The sequence below is a fragment of the Vidua chalybeata genome, chromosome 19, assembly GCF_026979565.1.
Source record: "Vidua chalybeata isolate OUT-0048 chromosome 19, bVidCha1 merged haplotype, whole genome shotgun sequence".
NCBI classification, from domain to species: Eukaryota; Metazoa; Chordata; class Aves; order Passeriformes; family Viduidae; genus Vidua; species Vidua chalybeata.
Window position 1 is genome coordinate 56,926 of NC_071548.1, and position 12,039 is coordinate 68,964.

General features: G+C 40.8%; 1 protein-coding gene across 2 annotated transcripts in view; it reads left to right on the forward strand.

Moving 5' to 3' along the window:
- Positions 1-12,039, forward strand: part of LOC128797626 (protoheme IX farnesyltransferase, mitochondrial) — a 99,475-nt gene that overhangs the window by 8,333 nt on the left and 79,103 nt on the right. For both annotated transcript variants that reach the window (XM_053960363.1, XM_053960364.1), the window contains exon 4: positions 2,017-2,141. In XM_053960363.1, the coding sequence (XP_053816338.1) occupies positions 2,017-2,141 (125 nt within the window). The remainder of the gene's footprint in view (positions 1-2,016; positions 2,142-12,039) is intronic.

A 12,039-nucleotide genomic window follows, 5' to 3' on the forward strand; every position in this document is an offset into this window, starting at 1 on the left:
AATGAGGGACGCAGGGGATGCCTGGTGTGCAAACCCTGCCTAAACAAGAAAATGTACCTTCCTAAATGGCATATGGGAGAGGATGTACTGCAGCCTTTTTAAATGAGATCCTGATAAGTCATGCTCAAATGACTGGCTAAAATTAGTCTGGAGAAATCAATGGGAACTTTAATTAGTGCTGTAACTGTACAGTGTTAGAATTTCTTTGGGGTCAGGGTAGTGGTAATGTTACACTGACTGTTTGCCAATCCATTCCACCTTTCTTCTCCAGTAAATGAGTCGGTGTTTTCCCCTAATAAATTGGTGTAAAGTGCTGTCTAAGATAAGTTTTAATTAAATTCTTGTCTAGAAGTGAGCGTGTGATTTATTATGCAAAAAAAAAAAAGAATGTAATCAGTCTTGGAAATGCAAATGCCACTGTTCACTGTCATTTTCAGTGCATTTTTTTTAACTCTCTCAGTTGTACCAATGCATTTCATGTTTTCTTGTGCATTCCTAAGGAGGATTCAAGAGTTTGGAAACTAACACAGTTGTAATTATATAATAAATAAGATCTAGTCTTTCAGAATGATCAGTATTTTGATGCTCATTTTTCTGGCGAGGCAGCAGAATCTCTGATTCTTTCAGAGCTGCTCAGAGGGGTGAAGTTCTGTCATAGATCCACTGTATTTTAGAAGTAGCCTGTGAATCCATAACAAGGCTAAATAATTAATACCTATTATAATATGCATGTTATTATAATAATATTCAGTCATCAATGGATTTTAATACTTAGAGAAAAGTTTTGATGAGCAGCAAGTTTTCTCCACTGTGTTTTCAGGATTAAATCCTAAGGTTCTTATGCAGGCACTGTTCTTGAAATGAGCACTTTGCATGTGCATCCTTACTGGCAGGTCTCTGCCATGACATTTAGTTTTTCATTTCAAGCTGCTTAATACATAATCCAGGTATTTTCAGTCAGCAAAGATTATTTATTTGTCATTTAACTTCAGACAAAAAGGAGGCTTCATAGGAATCAGGAAGATAAGAACATTTTGATGATCTGATTTAAGATAGCTGAGGTCTAAACATGTAACTACATCAGAACATAATTTAAATACTTTCTGTTTAATAACTAATAATTTCAGATTGTAAGGTTCAAGGTCATGAGCGAGATGTTCCATAAGTGTGCTGACTTTTATAGTATAAGATATTTGTCATGTCATACTATTTCTTGCCAAAAGTGAGGTTTTTGAGACCTATTATTTGGGTAATTACAATGCCCAAATTGTATTTGGATATTGTATTTAATTGGGATTAAAACTTGGGTAATTTTTATTTTACGGATGTGATTTGCGGTACTGTACTAAAGTTACAGTTTTGCATGACAAAACTGAAATGGATTTTTTATGAGCCCACTCAAATTTTGAGGCCATTAAGTGTCGTTGGGTCTCTGTGATGATGTGATTGTTCTTTCAGCCCAAAGTGGGCATGTCAAATAGGAGCAGTGGGGACAGAGATTGTGCAGTGAAATTACTGTAGCTACATGCCCCAAATCTCTTTTTGACTCTGCACTGCTATATAATTCCTGCTATAATTTGATATAAAGCATATATCTCAGTGTGGGATTTTTTTCATACTGCTTTTTCTTCTGTGTTAGACTTTGCAGTGATGTGTGAATTATTAGAACAAATATCTGTTCCTGTGCATGTTGTGTGGGGCAGTTTGGTCCTGTAGCAAATCCATAAAATAGGGAATACAGAGACACGAGTTGTATCCTCGCATGTTCTGCTAATGTGCTCCTGCTTTTGGATTTCTTATTTCATCTCTGGCAGTTCTCCTTCGCATTTTTGATTTCTTTATGTACAGTGTTTATATTAATTCTACCCAGTTCCTGGAGCTAGTGTGAACCATAAAGATAGCAAAAAGTTAATCTGCACAAGAGTTCTTTCAGGGTTTGAAAGCCATAACTCTAGTGTTATGTACAAAGATGGTTTTTCGTTGATGCTTTGAACTGTGCTCTCACTTGTGTTGCAGCTTTGGTCGTCAGCACTGCGTCTGCTGGCTTTGCCATGGCCCCCGTCCCTTTTGAGCTCACCTGTTTCCTGCTTGCCTCCCTTGGAACTGGCCTGGCGTCCTGTGCTGCCAACTCCATCAATCAGGTCAGTCCATCTCTTCATCTGTACAGCAGACTGGTGTTGTCCTGGCTTCTGAAACGCTGCCAGGAGTGTGACTGGATGGCCAGGAGTGCCTTGCCTTCAGCTGCTGCCTGAGCTCTGAGCTGCTAAAACTGGCACCACAAAAGTAATATAGGCCTGAGAATTCAAGTGGAGTTGCTAGGCACAGTGTGTTTATGGAGAATGGATTTGATGAGATTTTAAGCCTCCCAGTGATAATGTTTATCTTGATACTACCCAAGCCTGGGTCCCTGGAAATGACAGGAATAATTGGGTAATTGGAGTGTAAGAATACCCAGTGGGGCTCCAGTCTTATGGGCTAGATTCTTCGGTTCTGTTATTGTATGACCTTGTTGGATCTGTCTTAAGAGTGGCTCAGATCCACTTAAAACATCTGTAGTGGGACTTCAGTGGGATTTTGTGCAGGCTGGGATCATGGTATCTCCTGCACATCTGCAGAATGAACTGAGAACCTCCATTGTGTGGAGGTTGTCCCATGCCAGAGATGTTCCAGGTGCGTGAACTTGAGATTCCCTGTGTTTGTCAACATGCCTGTGGAGCTTGATGCTGATCTTGGCTCTCCTGCACTCAGTTGTGAGGCACAGTGGCCCTTGGGCTCTCCCTACCTCCCAAAGGAAAGCCTAACTAATGAACAGGTAGTAACACTTGTGGTGCTGAACAGAGTTTCAAAGTGTAGTAGCCATGGCCACTTTCAGTTGTAAATGTGGCCTGGAAAAAGAAGGAGCAGTGCCACTATTGACAGCACTTCATGGTTTCAGCAGCCGCTTGTGACTGCTGGGACTCCAGTAGTGGAGGTTTCCTGGGATCCACACCCTGGAGTCAACTTGGTTGAGTTGGGCTCTTTGATGTTTACACCTTGTAACACCTCAGTTGTAGTCACGAGATGTGTTTTTTGGGATTGCACCCATCAGCACACATTTTGCTCAGTCTGAAGTAAGTTGTATTTATTGTTTTTACAGGTTTTAGTGTTTCTTTCATTGAGCTTAAAACGGAGGCAGGCAACTAACACTTTTCTCTGCAAAATGGGAAGGACGATGCATGATTTTTAATGGCTTGGAAATGTTTAGGTAGCCTGCCTAACTTGGAAACACATAGATAGCCTTGAAAAATAATTTTAAATAAGTCACACTATTTTCTGAAGAATACATTTAGTTATCATGAACGTATTTTTCACACAAAGGTTGGGTAGAAAGGCTGTCATAACTAAGGTGAAGTTTGATACAATTTTAGATGTACCCTTTTTTCCTCCCTTTTTTCCTTTACTACCTTTTTAATATTAAAAAATAAATTTATGGGTTATCGTTTGAAATATTTACTGTCATATGTACCTTCACTTTTGATGTGGATACTACTGGACGAAGATAATTAATGATGGCTTAGCTAGAGACTCCTATGCAACTTGTCTTGAGATTTTGCTAGATCTTCTGAGAGATGACATTCCCACACAAATAACTGATTTTCTTTGTCTTCAGCTTCCATGTATTGCTTATTGTATTTTGTCCCAAAAGTAGGCACTTTTTAAACTCTTGTAAGCCATTTCTTAAACTCTTGAAGTACTCAGAAGTACAGGAATTCTGTGCTGTAATTTGGAATCGGACACTTGGAATAGGAAAGGGGAGTTAAGAGGAGTGCAGTAACTTTGTGCTAGTTCTTGTAATTCACTCTTTACTCACTGCAAGTTACTCCAGCCTCACAGTGTGTCAAACTGCCTTTCACAATTTCAGCTGAACACTTTAAGTTTTCACACTTGCTCATGTTGACCCACTTTCCTGTGTAGAGAGACCTTGAAGGCAGATTACTCCTACTAAAAAAAAAAAAAAAAGGAGCAGAGTTGGTAAGGAAGCAAAAGGAAAGAGCTGTGCTTGGTGATCTGTTGTTTGTCAATGGATCCTTTCAGTCGTTGGGTGTCTTTTTCCCGGTGTTACTGTGTCTGAATTGGCTGGGAATTTAATTTTCCATAAATACTTAAAGCTTGGGTAATCCATCTCAACCGTTGGGAAGGAGCACATTTGACTTGGAACTTCCTTTATTGCCACTTTGCTCTGTCCATTGCTCCCCATACGCATCTACTTCTCTGGCAGCTCATGACTCATGTTTCCCCTGTTGCTCCTCTCTATCCCTTAAGGACCTTTTTATATGATAACCGTCTTTCCGCTTCCCAAATTGCTATAAATCTGTACATCTTTAAGGGCAACTCATCTTTCCCACTTCTTGTTTCTCTTATAAATCTATGTGCACAATTTACAGTCCCCTCATATGTCGTGGGAAGGTGAAGTGTGAATTGTGTAAGATTCTTCCCTGTGATTTAGGACAGGATGTGAGAGGCCTAGTCCTGTGAAAATGTAATGAAAATTCTGTAAAATTCATGGAAGTATTGATAGAAATTTGTAACTGGTCAGGTTCTGAGGTTTGAGGGGGTTTTCCCTTGTTTTTTTTTTTTTTCCCCTTCTCTCAACTACCTGATTTTAGCAATCTGATAGGAGCTGAGATGGTTTTACCCCCAGTGAATTAACCTGAATTAACTAAGTTGACTTAAGTCCTGGGGTGGGAGCCAGGCCTGTGCTAAGGCATACACAGACACCAAAACATTGTGTTTTATTTCTTTACAAAGTTGGTCTGAAACAATCTTCTAATTATCACTTCCTCCTTGTTTTCAGATAGTTGTATGTCATACTTGAAACTTATTTTTTCCTGCCTGCAAGAGCCAGAAAGTTGCAAAAATGTGCTTAAGTGGAGATCCTTGCCCCACTTTCACTTTTTTTTAACAAGGAAAAACAGCTCGATGGTGCAGATAGACGACTTTGTATTTTTTCATTGTTTATAGAAGTACAGTCTGAATATTTATCCAGGTATGTGTTTAGAAAAAAGTTTCACAATTCACAAATTCTAACGTTACTTTCTAAGGCAAATAGAAAGAATGCATTTTGATGGTGATTCTGTGAAATTGGATTTCACAGAATTTGATTTTTAAGGAGCTTGTGACTTACTGTTTTGTGACTTGACTGAAAAAGTCGTATTGGAAAATACAGACAAAAACTAAAAAAGGGAGATGTGGTGCCTGCAGTACAGCAAGGTCATTCTAGAAACATTTGTTTAGAATATGTCAAGAAAAGTATCTTGGAATAATTTTTGGCAGACAGAAGTTGTAGAGAAACAGACTCGGGCTGGTAGAAAATGTTATGAATCCTGGGGATCTGGATAAATATCAGAGGGTCCTTGGGTTTTCCGGTGTAGGGTCTGTGAGCTGTAAGGGAGGAATCTCCTATGGGAAGGTGCCAGAGAACAGATAGTGTTTTATTTCTCTTGTCCTCCACCGGTGTTTCTACCTCTGCCACACTCCTTCCTATCACAATACTTCAGAGTTGTACCTCACACCTAATCCAGCATTGCAGTGGCTCCCAGAGCCAGTGCTCCCTGGTTCTCTTCCACATCATCCAACACCACATTATGTCCTCTGGCCCTTTGGAATTGTACTACAACACGTCACCACTTCTCAGTCCCACCTGCTAAAACTGCTTTTGTCTTTTTTTTCCCCTCTCTTTCTAACAGCATTCTTTCTTTTTTCCATCATTGAAGTAACTTAAAATTATTTCAGACAGGTGTTCTTTATTGGTATTCTGTCTTTTGAAAATAACCCTTATTTTACAGTAGGTTTTGATTAAAAAAAAAAAAAAAATCATGCAATGTATTTACCAAGGACTGGATTGAGATACATTGTGTCTATAACATTACTAAGGTAGCCAAAACCTCCAGAAAATCTCATAAGAAGGGATCAGTCTTATTAGTTGCAGTTAAAGTAAGGAAATGGAAATATATTCTGGGGTTTCGTCTTGTAAACACTGCGTGTTAATCTTGAATCAAACAAATAAATGCTTTAGTGTTGTTGCTTATAAGTTACAAATAAGTAAACCCTTGGTTTTCTGATTAGTGAAGACTAAGTTTGTAACTTCTTTTTTGCTGTACTCCAGGCTGTCATAGAAATGGAGTGGGAGAAATTTATATGAAGTTAGTTAATAATATTTTGCTTTTTCATAGCTCTGTTTTTTGATGATTTTTGAAAGCTCACTCAAGCTTCAAGGAGTGGAGAGAATTTTATATTAGAGAGAACACATGTAATTTTTGAGACTTCTAAGATAGTCACCTCTGATTTATGGAGAAAGAGATGAAACATGAAGAGATGTTTACAACACAATACACGGCATTAAAATGTTAAAGAAATCACATGCACGTTTTATATGTCAAGTACATTCTTCTGTAACTGCAGCATGGTTAAAAAGTAGGAGAGAACTATAAAGATGAAAGCAGGATGTTTAAAATGGCTTGAATTTACTAACCAAGAGATAAATGATGTGCTTGGGTTTGACTGTACCTTGACAAGGGCTGAATGTCTTAGCTGAAGTTAAGAGAGCTGAAAATGAGGAATACGGTAAATACGTTATCCAGCATGAGAGAACAAATGTAAGTTAACATCCCTGTCCCTTCAGAGTCTGATCTGATGGCTGTGTTCTGCTCCTAAAGTCTCATCTTCTTCTGACAGTGGTGATTCCTTAGAAGTGTAGCTGTAAGGAGTGGGAAGGATGGGTTATTGTTAAAATAGTGGAGTGAAATTTTCAAGGTTTGAGTTCAGTTACCAGGCCAGGGAACCTTTATGTGATCTTTGATGTAAGACAAACTATGAAGGTAATTTAGATGTTGCACAAGGCTGAATAAAGTAAAAATAGAGCAGCCTTTCCTCCAGTTGTCAGTCCGCTCAATGGATTATCCTCTTTGAAAAAAAAAAAAAAGTCTGGTCTTCTTTTATCTAGTCTAAATCTATTGTCTTTTGAGTTTTGAAACCATCGCCTCTTGTCCTGTCACAACAGGCCTTGCTAAAAACGTCTGTCATCTTACACATCTTCTTTAAGTATTGAAAGGCTGCAATGAGCCTTCTCTTCTCCAGGTGAATGCCCTCACCTTTCCTAGCCTGTCTCCAGAGCAGAGGTGCACCAGCCCTTGGAGCATCTCCATGGCCTCCTCTGGACTTGCTCCAGCAGCAGCTCCACATCCTTCCTGTGCTGGGACCCCAGAGCTGGAGACAGCTTGGCAGGTGGTATCTCACCTGAGCAGAGCAGAAGGGCAGAATCCCCCCCCATTGACCTGCTGCCCAATTAAAAAAGAAAAGAAAAAAAAAAGTTTCAAGAACTCTGTTGCAGTAAAAAAACCCACCACCCCAAGGGTTAAAGTAATACACAGAAAGTGGTGGCTAGTGATAGATGCCTGGGTTATTGGTGAAGTGGAAAATAAAAAATAGCATGATTCTGGTAGTCACTCTGTTCCCTTTCTCTTTAATCCCAGTAAAAGAAATTCAATACAAAAGAGAACAGCAATAGTTCTGTTCCCCAAAACTAGCTATGTTTTTGGCATTATCTCCGTACCAAACTTCTCTTACCAAAGAAGTCTTTTATTGAATGTCCATGGAGTGGGAACTTTTTATTCTGATGCTAATGTTATTAATATGCTCTGCTCCAAGTAGGAGGAGCTGACCTCTGTCACATCATGCAACCCACCTCCACTCAGTGCAGGAGGTTTTTGCTAAGTAAACTCCTCAAAGTTCTTTCTTGCCCACTTTTGAAATCTCTAAAATTTTTTTTTTTTGCTCCTTCCTCTCACAGATAACTGCACTGTCATGCTGGAATGAGGGAACCCACTTTAAGTGCCAATGAGATTTGCTCCATACAATATATGTAAAAATTATATAGTTGAATGATTGAAGTGATTAAGAAATAGTCTAAAACGACTTTCCAAGGTTTTGGCTTTAGCACGTTTCCCCTCCTGCCTCTGAAATGATCCCACTGGCAGACACTTCCCTTTTCCTGGGAATGACACTCGCAGCGTCAGTCACCTCAGTCAGGCCACACTCCCACACTCCCATTTGCTCATTTGGGATTCACACCTGATGCATCTCTGTCTCTCTGTGAAGTGCCTTTGTTTTGACTGAACTGATAGCCTGCAGCAGTCGCCTGGCCTTTCATCTGCCCCCCCTCCCCATTCCCACCAGTGATCAAACAACTGGCAGGAGGGGTTATTAAAATCTGGTGTTGAACTCCACACTTCAGGACTGTCAGTGGCAGAGGCAGCCTGGGATGTAATTTACAGTGAATAATAAATATAAGAAAAGTCCAACACTGGAAGTCTGTCTCATGCTCTAAAGTGTGTTGATATATGCTGCTTTGATATTTTAACTGCTAGGCAGTCTTCATTAGTGGTCATTGAAGCATAACTTACAGCTCCAACAGATGATTCATAATTGCAGTGGTTGGATCAAGTTAGCATGGTGGAATCGTTGATATGGAGTAGGACTAGCTTAGCTTTTGAGGTTGTATTTCATGAGCAGTGAGAATGATGAGCACTAATGAGAACCAACCTCTGAAGGACCGATAAATTTTAAATGCAAAGATTATCTTTGCAAAACATGAATCATTTGACCTACAACTGAAGCTTGATGAAACGTCTTAGAAAAATACTATAAATTAATGCATATCATTGTTGAAAGAAATTCTCTTTGCTCACATGCATATTGTGTGAGTATGGTAGGCAAAGAGTCTTAAAGTGGATGGATTCACATGACCCTTAAGGACTTAGACCCCAGTCACCTCTGTGATGTTCAGCAAAGACAATGAAAATTAGTAAAATGACACCTTTGTTAGTACTTTCTGGCCCTCTGTGGCTGTCACTATTAGCATAAAGCTTCATATTCTAGGAGAGTTTGATCAGTTACTCTTGTGTTGCATCTCATATATATTAAAATCCAACAATGATATAAATAGTGGATAAAAAAATGAATTTAATACTGTGCCCCCATTTTATGGATCATCCTGTTCCTGATTTGGTAAAAACAGTTTTCTGTGGATGCACAAAGTAAGTATGTGCCATTGTTAACAGGGCAGACTCGCTTTCTCTCACTGGCTGCATTTCTGATGAGCAACTGATTTCCTAAATGAACACCAGCAAGGTGGTATGGTGGTAAAGGGGAATTTTTGGAGATGTTAGTGTAGGGACTGCAGTCCCCTTTGTCCTGCTGGGACAGAGCAAGGGAAACAGCCTCGTGGTCCTCTGTTTTCTCTCCATCTGAAATCATCCTTTCATCTGCACAGGTGTTGATAGTAGACATGGGCTGGGAGTGAACAGATTCCTATTATTCTGAAATACCAATGTGATGGACTGGAGCTTTCGGGTGCCAGCTTCAGAAGCCCATTAACTTCTGTGCATCCAGAGATCCTCGAGATGATGCATTTGGATGCAACAGGATCATTAGCACCACACTCACAGGTTCTGTGGAAATACTGGGTGCAAGCAAGGTAGGGGGTAAGAAAGAAATAATTTATCAAGTGATGAATTGTCAGGAATATTTCAGTGACATGGGGTTCCCTTTAGATCCAATGCCAGATTTTCCCTGGAAACCCTGATCAAGGCAGAACAAAGGAATTTCAAAGGGCTGAAATGAAGGAATATAAAGAGAGGACTAGACAAAAGGGAAAACGTAGTACTTAATGAGATTTATCTGGCCTTTTGATCCATAGGGGTATTGCCTTTCTAAGCTTAGAAGAGTGAAAATAACTTTTTTTTTTTGCCAGTCTGTAAGTACATTTCCAAATAGCTCAGAATTCCTTTAGCAGTGCAAGTACTAAATTCTAACCTTACTAGATAAGTAGTGAAATGTCATTTTCTTTTTGTAAATTAAATGGTGCCATATTCAACTTGTTTATTGCTTTGAATTAGATTTCTGACAGTTTCAGAAACAGCAATACAGGACCTAGTGTACTGTGCTGTACAAAAAATAGCAATAGTGTGGCAAAGTTGATGCAGGAAGGGTTAAAGAAAATTATTTCCTGATTCCCTGAAACAGCCTACCAATACCATTTCTTTGGGGAATAGCTCATTGAAACACAAATCCAGAGCATTCTTGTAGTCCTTTTTCTTTTGAACTATTTTAGGGTTCTCTTCAAATTTCCATAGTTAAAAAATACTACATAAATACCATGAGTTCAGATTCTACTTTGTCATCTTAGGAAAGGACTTATGTGAAGTAAAACCGAGTGAAAGTCCTCTTGCTTTAATTTTCCATGACTGTTGTCTCTCTTAAAGTAAAATTTAATTCTGCTTTGACTTTTAACTTTGTTCCACACTCTAGTTGTCAACTGCCTGTGAAGAGTTGACCTGCCTTGGAGAGAGCTGATTGTGCTTTGCTGCAAGCCTGGGCTGGAGCAGGCACTCGAACACTCATTTGTATGGGCTGCAAGAAGTTATCTTTTGTGGCTTTTGACTTTTTTTTTCCAGAGCTGCAAGGCTTTACACGAAAGTGTAGTGCAATGTTGGCTTTTCTGACCTGATCTGCCACAGCTTGGGACAGTCAGGTGTCCCAGTCATCACTTTCTCTGCTGTAGCTTGTAATAGAGAGAAGGAAGAAGAGGTACCTCTAGGATATGAGAAAAGGGACAGGGAGGGTCTTGGCACACCTTGTCCTAGGAAAGAGTGAAAGACCAAATGGTATAAACGTTCCCCACTGAAAAGGGAAAGGGTCTTTCTTGTGAAGTTCCTGGGACTGCTGGAACTGTGAGGCTGAAGAAATGAAACTCTTGTTTTCTAAGGATCTGTCATGTGAGGAAACTCAAAGTGACCATTTCAGGTTTCTGTAGGGGTCTGGTATATATGTGGGTAAACGTCTCTGTAGCCCATGCAGTAATCACAGAATCATAGATTGATAGAATATCCTGAGTTGGAAGGGACCCATCAGTATAATGGAGTCATATACAGGTGTGTTGGTTTTACACAGCCTGATTTTTGGTAGCTGGGGGGGCCACAGAAGTGGCTTCAGTGAGAAGCTGCTGGAAGCTTCCACCATGTCTGGCAGAGCCAATCCCTGATGGCTCTGAAGATAGACATGCTGCTGGCCAAGGCTGGGCCAATTAGGGATGGTGGTAACTCCTCTGAGATAACATATTTAAAAGGAAAATCAAAACAAAGTGAAGCACAGTTTTTTTTTTCCTAGCCAGAGAAGATGAGAAGGTGAGAACATGTGAGGGAAACAACATGAAGACACCACAAGGTCAGTGAAGAAGGAGGGGCAGGAGGTGCTTCAGGCACTGATGCTGAGATTCCTCTGCAGGCCGTGGTGAGACTGTGGTGAAGCAGCTGTGCCCCTGCAGCCTGTAGGGATCCACAGGGGATGCAGAGATCCATCCACAACCCTTGGGGATCCATGGGAGATGCAGAGATCCATCCACAGCCCGTGGGGGAGGTGCCCATGCATGAATGGGTGGATGGTTGGAGGAGGCTGTGCTCCAGTGGGAGACCTGGTGGAGAGAGGGGGCCCTGCTTCCAGGGGGCTGGAGCAGCCTGTCCTTGGAGGACTGCACCCTGTGGAACAGTGACCCATGCCCAAGCAGTTGTGGGATGACTGTTTGCCCGTGGGGGGAACTCTCGTTGCAGCAGATGTGGTAGGACTGTTGCTTGTGAGATTGGACCCACAGCAGAGAAGTTCATGGAGAGCTGTCTCCCCTGGGAGGGACCACATGGCCTCATAGGGGAAGGACTCCTCTCCTTGAGCAGAAGAAGAAGAACTCGGGTGACCAGACCTCCCATGCCATGTCTCCCTGTGCTGTTGGTGTGAAGGAGGGAGGTGATGGGGGAAGAAAAGGTGTTTTTAAGGGCTTATTTTAGTTCTCATTATCCTCCTCTGATTTTGTTAGTAATAAATTCATTTTGTACCTCTAAGTTGAGCCTGTTTTGCCCTCGGAGTGTTTTCTCCCGGTCCTTAACTCATGAAGCCTTCATTAAATTTCTCCCTCCTCTGCCCAGCTGTGGCAGGGGAGGGTGAATGAGT